The sequence below is a fragment of the Hippoglossus stenolepis genome, chromosome 15, assembly GCF_022539355.2.
Source record: "Hippoglossus stenolepis isolate QCI-W04-F060 chromosome 15, HSTE1.2, whole genome shotgun sequence".
Taxonomy (NCBI): Eukaryota; Metazoa; Chordata; class Actinopteri; order Pleuronectiformes; family Pleuronectidae; genus Hippoglossus; species Hippoglossus stenolepis.
This window is the reverse complement of record NC_061497.1, coordinates 278,897-293,541: the sequence shown is the minus strand read 5'-3', so window position 1 is coordinate 293,541 and position 14,645 is coordinate 278,897. Positions and strand designations below refer to the sequence as shown.

Genomic DNA, 14,645 nt, shown 5'->3' with positions numbered 1-14,645 from the left:
ATCGTAATTAATTAGATATTAGAGCTTACAAAGCCAGACAGAGCGCGTTTCTGTTTGATTGACACACAGACTCCCGTATGATTGACAGGCAGCAGTACAGACGGGTCAGAATAGAAAGAGTTTCACCGGAGGAAAACTGTAGCTTTACTTACATTGTGTTCAGTCACTTCTCTGACATTTACTCTGATTATGTTGTTATCAGTCACCGGAGAAGGTTTTTACACCGACACTTTTATTGTTGTCTTTATTAGGGCCCGAGCACTCACAGTGTGAGGACCTTACTGGTGTCAACAGAAAGAAGATCGTGTGTATCACAGCAGCATGTTTGGTGCCATTCTTCAGGATGTGGAGGAGCCTGGATAACAACATCCTCAATTCTTTAATGAGATAATGATTTCAATAAACCACCTTCAGTTTCCTCTGGGATGAAAGACCAACAGAACTTTGTGTTTGACTCTCTTTATTCTCAGATTCAGTTTCTTACCTTTTACTTAATTTCAGCTGTTTTTAGAGAGGGTAGTAACATTCTTAATATTTTATATATATATATATATAAAATATTGTATTATTATATATAATAAATTATTAAACTAGAATTAGTTGATGGATCAACTTCAGCAGTTACAACCTTCACAGGTAAGTGTTTATCAATGTGATGTGAAGAGTCCTCAATCGTAAACAGCTGGAACTGTCCAACCTGAAATTCACCTTGATTAAATGTGTCTTTAACAAATGTTTACTGCTGTTAACACTTTAAAATGATGTATCAGATATAAAAACTCTTAAGTGTTTACCTAACCTCTGATATTTAAATTTGGGATGTTTCCTTTACACTTGACTGTTATTGAAGCAAAATCTCCAAATTGACCAGTGCAGGCATAAACCTGCAGTGTCTGATATTGATTTGCATTTAACACAAGTGAACACACTATATTAAATGAACCCGATGATTGTTGAGAAGTCGAAATGTTGAGCAGTGTGATCACCGGTGTTCACTGCTTATCCCTATGGATTAGATTCCTGACTCAAACACAGCCGAGGTAAGAGTGAGAATCGGATCGTTTATTTCCACCCTCGTGTAAATCACAGGCCATGAGGATCGTTTTATGTTCAAACTGTGCACCCACTGCTCCTCTTAGGTGAACTCAACACCTGAGTAATGTCCAGAGCTTCTGGGGGTTCATGATGTGAGGGTGAACAGTGTTACGTAACCAGGTAGCTTTGCTCCCCTTGCTGGTCAGAGACGCTGGAGCTGCTGCCTGTTCTCCGCTCCAACACGCGGGAGCCTCGCCGCGCTTCTCCTCGCTTCCCCAGCAGTGAACATGTGCTGCCGGGGAGAAACCACGCCTCCGCCCGCCTCACATGTTACCGCACACATTCACTGTCTCATGCCGTGCGCTTCACGTTCAGGGGAACACGACAACACAATCGATGTCTCAGGACACTGTTCTTGGTTCTATTTTACATTTATCTTAACCCATGGTACAAAGCTCATGGCTCAAGTGCATTTAGTCCGTGCCCAAATCCACTTTTCTTAGTTTAATATCAGGAAAAGTTCGTTTAACAGAGGGTCGCTGCTCCATCATGGTTCGGAGTTGATCCTCTCATTGTGTAAAGTATCAAGTATTATGCACCCGTGACAGTGAAATAGTCTGTGCTGCTGGCACGACCACTGGTTCCTGTTGCTCAGTCCAATTCCTCAAGATATCGATGCACCTGACCACCGCTCATTTTAACACTGATGCACCCATGGGGGCTCTGGGGCCGCAAGTGCGCGGGACAGGAAACTATGAAGGTTGCGCCCTGAGCTGCTGAGGGACAGGACTCATAGGTACGGATCGAACAGCGGAGAGACACGAAGTGAAACGTACAAGAGATGACCCCAGCAGATGGCCTGCGAGTAATGATCACAACTGTTCTTTCAACCATCGCGAAGAAAATGGTTTTTTATCCCAGATACACTGATGTGTTCCCCGCACACAGGCACTCCTCCGGACAGTGCTGGAGGAAACTCCTTTCACTGTTTTAGTTCTGCCGGATGAGGTCAGACATGCTTTCAGCCTCTCGTCACGAGCTGCGGTAAACCAGTGTGGCCTGAGACCTGACACGTCACGGTAGTGCCTTTACGTGCTCCCTGTAAAAAACCCCTCGTCCATATATCTCCATTGAGGGGATTCAACAATATCAATCTTGATCAGGCAGCGATTTGGTCGCTATTGATACTGAAGAGTGAACAAATTTGTTTAATGCAGTCGTTGTAGAATGAAAAACGGAAAAATAAAGAGTAACTTTCATTAAGCACATTTTTGTATAAATTTAAAATAAAACATGCGATGTCATATATAATTATCCCTCGTTTCTTTTTGAATTGCTTTAAACCACATTTAAAAGCATTAAGGGTGAGGGTGTGTTCACGTGTTCTTGGTGTCTTTACACGATTGTATCTTGATGAGTTTTTTAATATTGTGATTGTTTTTTAATCAATATGTTATGATTTAAAATAAAAAATATGTAAAAAGAATCATATAAAAATATGTAAACTCTGGATGTACTTTACACTGAATGTACCTATATGTGTAAAGATGTTCTATACACATGTCCATGGTTGGATCCCAGTGTTCCACTGTTCCCACCTTAGTGTCCTTGGGCAAGATACTAAACCCTGGCAGTAATATGTGATGTGTAACAGAGTGTAATAGAGAAAGTGCAGCACATAGATGCACTGTATGAATGTGTGAATGGCAAAAGCTGTACTGTGAAGCACTGATCATCAAGACTAGAAAAGCTCTTGATAAATACAGACCGTTTAGCATATATTTGTAGTAAAAAAATGTATCTTCTTTGCATTTGACCACCAAACAAAGTTTGTCGCTTTAAATGCAACATCCTCCAGCTTTTGTATTCACCGTATTGCCTCCAAATGCAACGCTCACGTGCATTGTCCGACGTCACCGTGCAAACACGTGTCTTGGCACGAGATTGGGCAAACAGCCTCCGCTACGTCATCGCCGAGCTGTTTAGGCAGTGACACAGTCGTGAATATTCTAATATGGAGGCGTGGCTACACAGATGGGCATCATGGATGCTCAGAGTAAATGCTCGGACTGACTGTGTATCCAGGAGCAGGACCCCTCCGGTAGACAGCAGCCTCCCCATGGATCTCCTCAGCACCTTTTAAACTCGGAGTTGGGGGAGGTCGTGCCCCCCTCCATGCGGAGATGCTAAGATTTCCTGCTTCCTAAAGGGAGCTGTTTTCTCTCAGACCCTGGATAAGACACTGACAGGTGAGTGCTTAGTTTCAAAGTATAAAAATAATGTCCAGGGACCGAATCTCCAATGTGAGCCCGCTCTGCATGAACCTGTAATCACACTGTGTGTCATCTTCTGTTGACCACACCGTTATTATTACACTGTGTAGAGTGAATATTGGCAGTGAATGGATTTACAGCAGGCTCGGTTTTTCCAGTGAGCAGTGGCAGCAGTATGTTACGTAACAGAGTTTGTGATGTGACTGTACTGCCTGGGACGATCTTATCAAGTTCCTCCTACCTATGCTACCCTATCCACTTGTCTACTAGGATGTGGGGACCAAAACAATTGACAGGCACTTCCACTCTCATGAAACTGCAACTCCATCACAAAGATGTTGTGTTTTCTCATTTGATGTCACTTATGGATCAATGTTGTGGTCTAAGTCAAATTGGTTTTGATGTAATCTAAAATAACCTGGAGCTATAATGTTTTATATGTCTTCAAATATCTCACTAATCCAGTTTTTCAGTACACCCAGCCTTCTCTGTGGGAGATAATGGCTTAATTAATGTCCAAGTTAGTTTGATCACAAATGGAGTGATCTTTGTTGCACAGTTCTGTCAGATAAGCTCACTGCATGTCTTACATTTCTTTTTACATTCACATAAGTGCTGGAAACATTTACACTGTTCTTTTCAATGCATTCTAACTGGGTGCTAAATGGGCCTATCCTCACCTGTCATGTGGAACTGCAAGCTCCTTTCTTTTGAGCTTACCTTGATTTCTTTGCTCATCTGACTGTAGCATATCTTTGACTCAAAATGCCATGACACCACTACAGCTTCCAGATATTGAGTAGATGTGATCTAGTGTTAGAGTAGCTTCCATTTTATTTGCACTTTAATTCATAATTTTTATGATTGTAGTTATTGGAGTATTCTATTGTATGCAAGTGTGTAGGCCTCATTCATATTCATATATTTTACTTATAGAACAACCTTTAAATTAATGAATGAGGTGCAGAGGTCATTCTTTGTAACCCAGAGGACTGGTTTGCAGTAGAGCTGATGGTGTGAGTACAGTAGCTCCTCAGGACAAAATACCTACAACAGAGAAAGCACAAACATTAAGGGAAACATGCACCAGATCTGGAAATGCAATAAATTCTAAAATACATGCAAGTAAAAGCACCATGATCAAGGCAAACTCTCTAAATACAAGAATGTACAGATATGAATGCAGATACAAATCTGAAATTATATATAGGCTACAGTCATCGATATAAACAGAAAATAAGCTATGCCAAAAGTGCTCCAGGATGCTAGGAGGGGTGATGGACTTGATTTGCATAAGCACCAATATTATAGGTGCTTTTGCATTTCTATCTGACTTTATATACCTCCCCTAACCTAACCTATTAATGTTAGGTATTTTTCAAGTGACTGAAACTAAAAATGTATAGTTTGAAACAGTTTATCCAAAAAAAACTTATTTAGAAATTTGCAATGACACTTTTCAGTTGAGAGCAGAGTGTTATCTTGGTGAGCCCTTTTGTAGTTAACCATTGGCTATGATCGCTGTAGACTTGTTATATATGTTCTAATTCCCTTTGGAAGATACAGTTTGCTCTCAGAGATTAAATCTACTATTTGTTGCCGTCACTTTCAAAAGCCTTTTTTGACTTTAGGCTTCTTAGAATTTGCTTTGTTTTAACAACCGTTACAGATTGTTTGGAATGATTTTTTGATGTTACTGTTAAAGGGGACATAGCATGCCCATTTTACCACAAGTTGATATGGTTCCTTGGGGTCTTAATGAAATGTCTGTAACATACTTTGGTCAAAATACCACAAGGATCATTTAAAACAGCACCCTTTTTACCCTGTATAAAACAGCCCATTATTATTATTATTATTAGTAGTATAATACTACTACTACTACTACTAATAATAATAATAATAATAATAATAATAATAATAATAATCTGTGAAGATTCTCAGTCATCCAGGTCAAGGTGTCTTCAGGACTTGTACATGTGTCCATAGCCAACTGGACTTGATTGTGTTTCTTGAATATGCTTCAGCTCTCATGCGAGAGGCTTCTAGGCTGTCCTAGAAAATGTTACACTCACCTCTTAAACAACAACAGCAGTATATTTAAACTCAATTTATTTATATAAAAAAAGGCTTTAATAGACAATAGTAGATAGACAGCAATAATTTAATTTACTAATGCATTGATCAAATGTATTAAATAACCATGATATTGACACCCTTTCATCCTCATCATTTATTGTCATAATTAAAATCTTCAACTATACCAGTTGAGATAGTTTACTTAGTTTGCAATAGAGTATATGAGAATGTTCATGTTGAAATGTAACAGTTTTGGGTTTCGTAAAATTGTTTATTAGCCTATATTTGGTCACTCCCAACAATTTCTAGTGGCATGAAATTGCGCATCTGTAGTTGATTTTAACTGACTATTTAGGTATATTAAAGGGCATGCAGGGTATATAAATGACTCTGATTTACCTCCAAGCTAGTGAAAAGATGGCAGATCTAACCTTGCTGGAAGGTGCTGCTGCCCGTGCCCGAGCGCATCTTCAGAGACCTTAAAAACATGTTTGAAGAAAGTAAAGATTATGCAATTCCCTGGAGTGGAACATCGTCACTGCGGAGGACAAGCTACTGAAAATTGTGCATTTTGTGTCTGACACAATTATAAAAATTTCTGCTGTTGTGAAATTATGCCGTTTTTGCCTTTTGGGGCCATCTCTTATAACTTTAACTTCTCTGTTCAGCACGCGGCTCTCTTCATGATCCACCAAACGGATGTCCTTATACAGAGAAATAGAGGTGTGGCAGTATGCTAATTGAAGATAGCGGACACACGCCTGTCAATTTAGAATGATGAGTCATTATGTTGGTCTTGTCCGAGTCCCCTGAGTCAATGTGTGAATGGTTATTAGTACTTGTTAGTTGTAGATCCTCCCTTTTATTATGTGTGTCTTCAATTTCTTCAATGTTCATCCTGGCCTGGCACAGAGATCCAACACATGGCTCTCTCTGAGGTTTCTACGTTATTGTTTTAACGTAGAAACGTTAAAACCCTGTTAACCCCGTTAACAGGGTTTTTCTAGTAGTATAAAATAGTATACAAATAAAATTTGATTGAGGATTGATGAAGGCTGTGGATGTGTATGATTTGTCTGGGAATATAATCTAAAAGCTGTAGATGTACTGTTTGGAAAACATTATTTTTTTAAATAATAAACAATTTACACAATGCTTTACTTTGATAAACCATCAGACAAAATGTGATGGAGAAGGCACTGTAGTCACTGTAGATTCAGTTTAAGAGAAGTCTTGATGACCAAAGGCTCAGTGGATTCAACACAGGATTTAAACCCCTGGTGAACCTCACAAACAGACAGGTTGGGTCCTAGTAAGAAACCATAAGAGCTCTGAAAAGTTCTATGGGCTAACGAAACAAAAATAAACCTCTATCAAAATGATGGAGTAAAGTGAGGAGAAAAAAGAAAAGGCTCGTGCCCCAAAGCCACCATCTCATCTGTCAAACATAGCGCTGGTTCTGTTATGGCTCCGACATGTATGGCTCCAGTGGAACTGGTATGGATACAACTTATTAATGATTTCACTGCTGACTGAAGTAACAGGATGAAAGCAGATGTCTACAGGGGCACTTGTTCTCATATTCATTCAAATGCATCAACACCCATCCTAAACATATGACCAAAGCAACCAAAGACCTTTATAGGGTGAGGTGGCAGAGAGAACATCACCAGAGATCATACAAAGAGTCTGCTTTTGTCTTTGGATCCAAGACTGGACACAATCAGATGATTTTCCACATTTTGATCATAATGATTTTGTTTCTTTTCATGTTAATGTTTCTAATCGCTTTTGAACTCTTAATCGTTGGGCTCTATGTGTTAAAAAGGGTTGTCTCTCCCACACAGTTCTTTCAATATTGATGAAACCTGCTCAAGTTCAATCTGGAAGAAGGCTTCAATGTAGTATCCATTATTTTATTATAGTATTCTTCTGTTTCTAAACTAAGCTGAGCCAGTGACTTGACTGGCTGTTTGTTTGGTCTGAATGAGCAGACAGTTGGTCATATATGTGTCTCTGCTCTGTTTTTTGAAAAGTGCCATGTGCCTCTCTAAAGTGAACATTGGATTGTTTGCTTTCATTTTTAGAAAACTTGAATGCCAAAAGAACAGGGGCATTGTGTGGAACGGCCTGTCCGTAGCACCTCAAAGAATGCCAAGGATAAGAGTAACAGTGCCACTCTGCGGGCATCCAAGAGTGGCTACTACATGGAGCCACCTGGAATGGGTGACATGATTGACCACCTGCTGCGCTGTGACTCAGAGAGGGACTCTGAAAAGGATTCTGGGTACTCAGGTGAGCAAAGATCCATTTCAATGGATGGACACAGACACCACAAATTTTTCATTTGATAGTTTTCTTCCTTTGGTGATGTCAGTGCTGAACATATACTCAGTTCTTTCATTTTAGTGGGCTCACATGAAACCTGCTTTAACACTGTTAAAGGAGTCCATAAATAAAATGCTTTATTTCTCCTACATGTTGTATGTCTTTCCTCTGTCCCCTCTCTCACTCCCTCAGATGCTGGCTCAGACTCTGTGCATACTGATGTCGACGACCAGCGTAGCAGTGTGAGCGAACCTTACAGGCAAAGCAGCAAAAGCTCCAACAACAACCATGTGAACGGTGCAGTCCACAACATGCCTCCTTATGAGGAGCTTCCTCCTATTTACGTCATCAAAAACTTGATAGTTAAGCCGGTGAGATAATCAGTCACACACCCAACAACTTATTTAGTGTTATTATACATTTAGTCAGTAACTAATCAAAAAACATCTTCATATTTTCCTTTTTCCTAGTTGTTGAAAAATCATTATAAATAAATTGTTCAGTGGATTTATTGTTTGGCATTGCACTTGCTTTTGAATGTGTGTGTGAATGGGTGAATAGCCAAAAACTGTACTGTAAAGCACTTTGAGTGGTTATCAAGACTAGAAAAGAGAAATATAAATACAGACTATTTATCTTTTTAAGATTTACTATGATATAAAAGCAAACAAAGTGGCTGCAGCCGCGGCCCTGGATCTACGGACGATAAGGCAGTAACATGTATTGATGAGACATTAATTTCTTTGATGTGATAAGGATGGAGAAGAGGAAGGAGAAGCTGGAAAGAGAAGCTCCGTGTGTCATGTGTCCCCCGACATTCTAGACCTATAGCAGCAAAACTAAGAGCAGGTCCAAGACAAGCCTGGACCGGCTCTAACTATAAGCTTTATCGTAAAGGAAGGTTTTAAGCCTACTCTTAAATGTACAGCTGGTGTCTGCCTCCCGAACTGAAAGTGGGAGATGATTCCACAGGAGAGGAGCTTGATAGCTGAAAGCTCTGGCTCCTACTCTGCTTTTAGAGACTTTAAGGACGACAAGTAAACCTGAATTCTGGGAGCGCAGTGCTCTAGTGGGTTGATAAGGTACTATCAGCTCTTTGAGGTATAATGGTGCCATATTATTAAGGGCCTTGAGGGTGAGGAGGATAATTTTAAATTCTATTCTAGATTTAACCGGAAGCCAGTGTAGCGAAGCTAACACAGGAGAAATGTGGTCTCTTTTTTTGGTTCTTGTCAGGACACGTGCAGTAGCATTTTGGACAAGCTGCAGAGTCTTTAACGACTTACTGCTGGAGCCTGATAATAAAGAATTACAATAATCAAGTCTGGATGTAACAAAGGCGTGGACTAGTTTTTCTGCATCTTTTTGAGAAAGGACATGTCTGATTTTTGAGATATTACGCAAGTGGAAGAAGGCAGTCCTAGAAATTTGTTTTAAGTGAGAATTCAAGGACAAATCGGGATCGAAGATCACTCCCAAGTCCCTGACTGTTTCATTGGAAGCAAGGGCAATGTCGTCTAGCGCAGCTATATCATTAGATAAACTATCTCTAAGTTGTTTAGGGCCAAGTATTAGAACCTCTGTTTTATCTGAGTTTAATAAGAGAAAATTGCGGGTCATCCAGGTTTTTATGTCCTTGAGACATGCTTGGAGTTTAGTTAATTGATTACACTGTTCAGGTTTTATTGACAAGTATAACTGGGTGTCATCCGCATAGCAGTGTAAATTTACCGAGTGTGTCCTGATAATGTTTCCTAGTGGAAGCATATATAAAGAGAATAAAATTGGGCCGAGCACAGAGCCCTGTGGAACACCGTGGTTAACTTTGGTGCGCACAGACGACTCATCATTAATTTGCACGAATTGGAATCGATCTGAAAAATATGATTTAAACCAGTTTAGGGCGGTTCCTTTAATGCTAATTAACTGTTCTAGTCTCTGTAATAAAATTTGATGGTCAATTGTGTCGAATGCTGCACTAAGATCTAACAGAACGAGGACAGACACAAATCCCTGATCTGAAGCTATTAGAAGGTCATTAGTGACTTTTGCCAAGGCTGTCTCCATGCTGTGATTGGCTCTAAACCCCGACTGAAAGTCTTCATAGACATTACTTTCCTGGAGAAACTCACACAGCTGATTGGCTACAACTTTTTCAAGGATTTTAGACAGGAAGGGGAGGTTGGATATTGGTCTGTTGTTGGCTAAAACCTCCGGGTCTAGGGTGGGTTTTTTGAGGAGGGGTTTGATTACAGCTATTTTAAAGGACTGTGGTACATATCCTGATGATAATGACAGATTGATTGTGTTCAGTAAAGTACCATCAATTAGGGGCAGAATTTCTTTAAGTAATTTTGTGGGAATGGGATCTAAGATACAAGTTGTTGGTTTAGAACATGAGATTATTTTGGTCAGCTGATCAAGGGTGATCAGAGAGAAGCTGTCTAAATAATTGATAAGATTCTCAGCAGTTTCTGAGATTTCTATTCTTGATGGTGTATTAGTGCCACTTGAGGGCAGGAGATAGTTGATTTATTTCTAATAGTTAGAATTTTATCATTAAAGAAGGTCATAAAGATATTGCTATTTAGGGATCGAGGAATACTGGGTTCGGTGGAGATGTGACTCTCAGTCAGCCTGGCTGCAGTGCTGAAGAGAAACCTGGGGTTTTGATTCTCTTCTATTAGTTTTGAGTAGTAGGCAGCTCTTGCTTTGTGGAGGGCCTTCTTATATGCTTTAACACTATTCTTGCAGGCTAGGAGATATTCAACACGGTGGCTGGAGCACCACTTCCTTTCTAGTTTTCTTGATGCTTGTTTTAATTCATGTGTGTTGGAATATACCAGGAAGCTAATTTACTATGTTTTACACGCTTCTTTTTTAGAGGCGCTATGGAGTCTAATGTTAATCGTAATGACTTTACAGAGCTATCGACAAGATGGTCAATCTCAGTGGAGCTAGGATTTTTAAAGAATTCGTTGGTTATATCAACAGATAATACGGGTTTAAATGTAATTGGAATTATTTCCTTAAATTTAGCTACAGCACTATCAGGTAGACATCTAGTAAAGGAGTTTTTTATTAGTGGCATATATTCTGATAATGAGAAATCGAAAGCTTTTAAATTATGGTCTGATAGAATTGGATTACGTGGAAGTACTATTAGATGTTAAATTTTGACACCGTATGATAATACAAGGTCAAGTGTGTGGTTACAACAATGAGTAGGTTGGTGTACACACTGACTGAAACCAATTGAGTCTAGTACTGAAATAAATGCTACGCTAAGGCTATCATTATTATTGTCAACATGAATATTAAAGTCACCGACAATAATAATTTTATCTGTTTTTAGGACTAGGTTTGATAAAAACTCCGGGGATTCCGTTAAAAATTCTGAATAAGCCCCAGGTGCATGGTAAACTACAGCAAATATGATTGGCTGTTGGTATTTCTTGGATGGGTGTGGAAGACTAAGAACAAGACTTTCAAATGAGTTGTAGCTTAGTTTAGGTTTAGGATTAATTGATAGACTGGAGTTAAAAATAGCAGCAACTCCACCTCCTTGGCCAAATTCTTGGGGAACGTGTGAATTTACATGACTGGGGGGAGTAGATTCATTTAGGCTGACATATTCATCGAGATGCAGCCAGGTCTCAGTGAGGGACAATAAATCAAGGTTGTGATCTGAGACTAGTTCATTAACTAAAACAGCCTTTGATGATAATGATCTTATGTTTAAAAGTCCACATTTAAAAGTCTTTGTTACTTGAGTTGTTGCTAATTTGTATTAGTTTGTTGTGTAGAATTCTCCCTCTGTTATTGTTTGATTTACATAATAATAATAATGATGATATTTTTGTGGCCTGCTGCCTATTTCTTTGTGACTTTAACCTCCTCTGCATCTTCTGCTCTCTCCTTTACACTGGTCTGTAATTGCTGCTCACATAAAACCCTGCTCACAACCTCCTGGTGGTACAGTCTAGACCAGAACCGTTTCTGCATGGTCCCCTGGCATTGGGTGGAGGATGGCACAGCCTCACCAGCACCCAAGCACCCACCCAGCTTCTACTGATCCAACAACCAGCAATGCCTGCTTCCTCCACTTCTACCCCGTCATCCAGTCAAGCTGCCCCTCAAGCTCAAATTAAGACGGGAGGCAGCCGCCACAACCAGAACCACGGCAGTAAGAACTCATACCTGCCCATCCTGAATTCTTATGCTCGCATTGCCCCCCACCCCAGGAAGGAGAGTCATAAGGGCAAGGGTAGAAAATGGGTGGAGGGGTTGGAGGAGGCTGGGGGGGAAGGCCAGAGCCAGAGCAAGAGAGTGTGCACCGAGGATGAAAAGAGGGAAGCTGTATCTACCACCCACCACCTCCTGAAGCCACAGCAGCAGTGCCAAAAAGAGGGCAGATTCCATTCCTATTTCCAGTATAAAGACAGAGGAGGACACAATCCTTTTCCCATCTTATCTCAGAGTCCACCGCTCAGCCATCCCCACCATTTCAAGCAAAGCTTGGGCTCACCCTCCATCTCCAGCTGCCAGACACCCTCACCACCTTCTTTCTCAGAGTCCCCCTCATTCTCCTCTGCTCCTTCTTCATCTCCCTCTTCCTCCACGGCTCACAGCCCATATCGACTGCCTCCAGACAGCTCATTTACATGCCAGCACCGTTTTCTAGACACAGCTGAGAGCCTGAATCAGTTGGGCCTGTTGGCCATCACGCTTCGCACAAAGGAGCTGCTGAAGCAGAATGCCGCCACAGAGAGAGAAATTGCCCAACTACGTCAACACACCCATCTTCTGTGCCAGGTGGCCAAGACCGGCCATAGCAGGTGTAGCAATGGCTCAGGGAGTCTCAACAAACTCCTGCAGGCCTTGTCCAAGTCACCCTCCTACCCCAACTTAGACTTCAATCAACTGAAAACGCTGAGTAGCAGCCGTCAACAGGGCAAAGCCAGAACACAGGAAGACAGAGAAAAAGATAACATAAAAACCACAAAGACACATAGCAACCCACTGCAGGACGTTTCTTTACACAAGTTAGATGATGGAACATCACCCCCCTCTCCGCTGTTTGCCCCCTCACCAGACACAGAAGAGACACAGCATGCTGATGATCCCCTGAATCTCATGTCCACCTCTTTGACTTTTCCCAGGTCTATCCCTGAACAGCGACACAGACAAACAGTCATGGACTAGGAATTAAGTTATCTCACTATGTTGCCAGAGAGCTCAACGCACAATGACTATCTCTTCTAGCCTCCTGGAGAAAAGGATGGCAGGGCAATATAAACCTAGATATAGAAGAGAGCATGGGTTTTGTTTGAATTGTTTTACATATCTGTGTTAAACCGGATATAACTGGTTGAATGGATAGACAGATGATTTTGCTGTACACAAATGCTTCAAAGTTGCTGGTATATTTTCCTACTGTTCGGTCAGAGATTTACTCTTATTTGATGTGCTTTTTCCGCATATACACATGTGTTTGTCATTTAGGTGGTCAAATTCTAACTCAGAGATGGATGTTCTTGGTACGACAAGAAGCAGCGAGCCTAGCTAAACATGTTTACAGAGAAACAGAGAACATGAGTTACACTGTTGTAATCATCACTCAGGTCTCCTCTTGAAATTCATATGCTGATGAAAATATTTAGCTTTGCAGAGAGAGGAAAATATTACTTCACACAATAGCTGTTAAAGCTTACAGGAGTTATCCAAGTAGTTTATAGTTGCTTTGGCTCTATTTCCACAAAGAGTTTCAGTGTGTAAATGGGACATTATTACACACAATTCCAGCTCTAATGTTTGGTTCTGGGACCCCTCTAGAGTAGCTCTGATTATAAAAGGCAATATTAGCACAGGCCTCCTTAAGATGCTTCCTTGCTGAACGTCCTGAACTAAGTAACTAGTAACTAAAACTAAGTAACTGAGCCTGAATCTGATCCAGAATGTTAGAGTGGGCAGAGCAAAGGTTACAATAGGATGTCTATGTTCTCTAAAAATTACACCTATTACCTGCTTATTTTGGAACATAACAGTGGATTTAGTCTTTCAGTCTTAATCCGTATATAAAATGGTAATTCAGCAAAAATTTGGACTGAAGTGAAAAATGTCAGGAAATACTAAAGCTTATGTTGCTTGTAAAATGTAATAGTGTTGTTGCCAAATGAATGTATTGTATACCTTGACTGTCGACTTATTTGTCTGATGAAGTACATTAAACACTTGTAGTACTACACAACACCTGAGCTTCTGTCTTATCTGCACATACGTTTACTTCATTATTAAAACTTTGCTAATGTTTAATAAGGATGTCCAACATTGTACCATATACTGTATATAATGTTGCAATGTATAAATATATATACGACAGAAAATAGGGAAAGGCATACTAGTCAAAGGCATAAAGACCCAATCATTCTAAATTCATCTCTAAATACAATATGCTTACTCAAGAACTACATGTTTAGTCCGCAGAATGCATACACCTCACATCAGCACAAGTTAAGTGCTACGTATTTACAAGCATTTATTTGTATTTGATGAACAGCCTTTCAAAAGACTGATTACAGATTACGTTTTTGTTTTTTTACAACTGCTGACTTGCATTTTTCAGTTTCACTAAACTAGTGAATTCACCCATATTCACGAATCACAATTTATCTCATAGGGCTTAACAAGGAGAGACATCCTCTGAGGAAAAAAGTGGCGTTCGACCAACCAAGATGATTTTCGCCGAACCGGGATAGAAGTCTGATAAATTACAAGAAAGGACTCTGAAATGCCAGAACCTCCTATTATTCGTTATTCATAGAAGAAAATAAGAACAACCCCAGGTTCCTCTTCAGCCCTGTAGTCAGGCTGACAAAGAGCCACAGCTCTACTGATCCATCTATTCCTTTAACTCTAATGAGCAATGTG

General features: G+C 40.3%; 1 protein-coding gene across 1 annotated transcript; it reads left to right on the top strand.

Moving 5' to 3' along the window:
- The first annotated feature begins 3,060 nt into the window (after positions 1–3,060).
- On the top strand, positions 3,061–13,965 carry LOC118121784 (CLOCK-interacting pacemaker). The gene is made up of 4 exons (XM_035177906.1): positions 3,061–3,284; positions 7,475–7,682; positions 7,908–8,086; positions 11,697–13,965. Exons 2-4 carry the CDS (start codon positions 7,484–7,486, stop codon positions 12,918–12,920), a joined length of 1,602 nt encoding a protein of 533 aa, XP_035033797.1. The 5' UTR covers positions 3,061–3,284; positions 7,475–7,483; the 3' UTR covers positions 12,921–13,965.
- The last annotated feature ends 680 nt before the right edge of the window (positions 13,966–14,645 follow it).

Excerpts from the sequence above, each read along its gene's own strand:
- LOC118121784 (XM_035177906.1), top strand. The coding sequence starts at position 7,484 with ATGCCAAAAGAACAGGGGCATTGTGTGGAACGGCCTGTCCGTAGCACC. Across the intron at positions 7,683-7,907 it reads AAAGGATTCTGGGTACTCAG|ATGCTGGCTCAGACTCTGTG; the intron begins GTGAGCAAAGAT and ends TCACTCCCTCAG. Across the intron at positions 8,087-11,696 it reads AAAACTTGATAGTTAAGCCG|TCTAGACCAGAACCGTTTCT; the intron begins GTGAGATAATCA and ends CTGGTGGTACAG.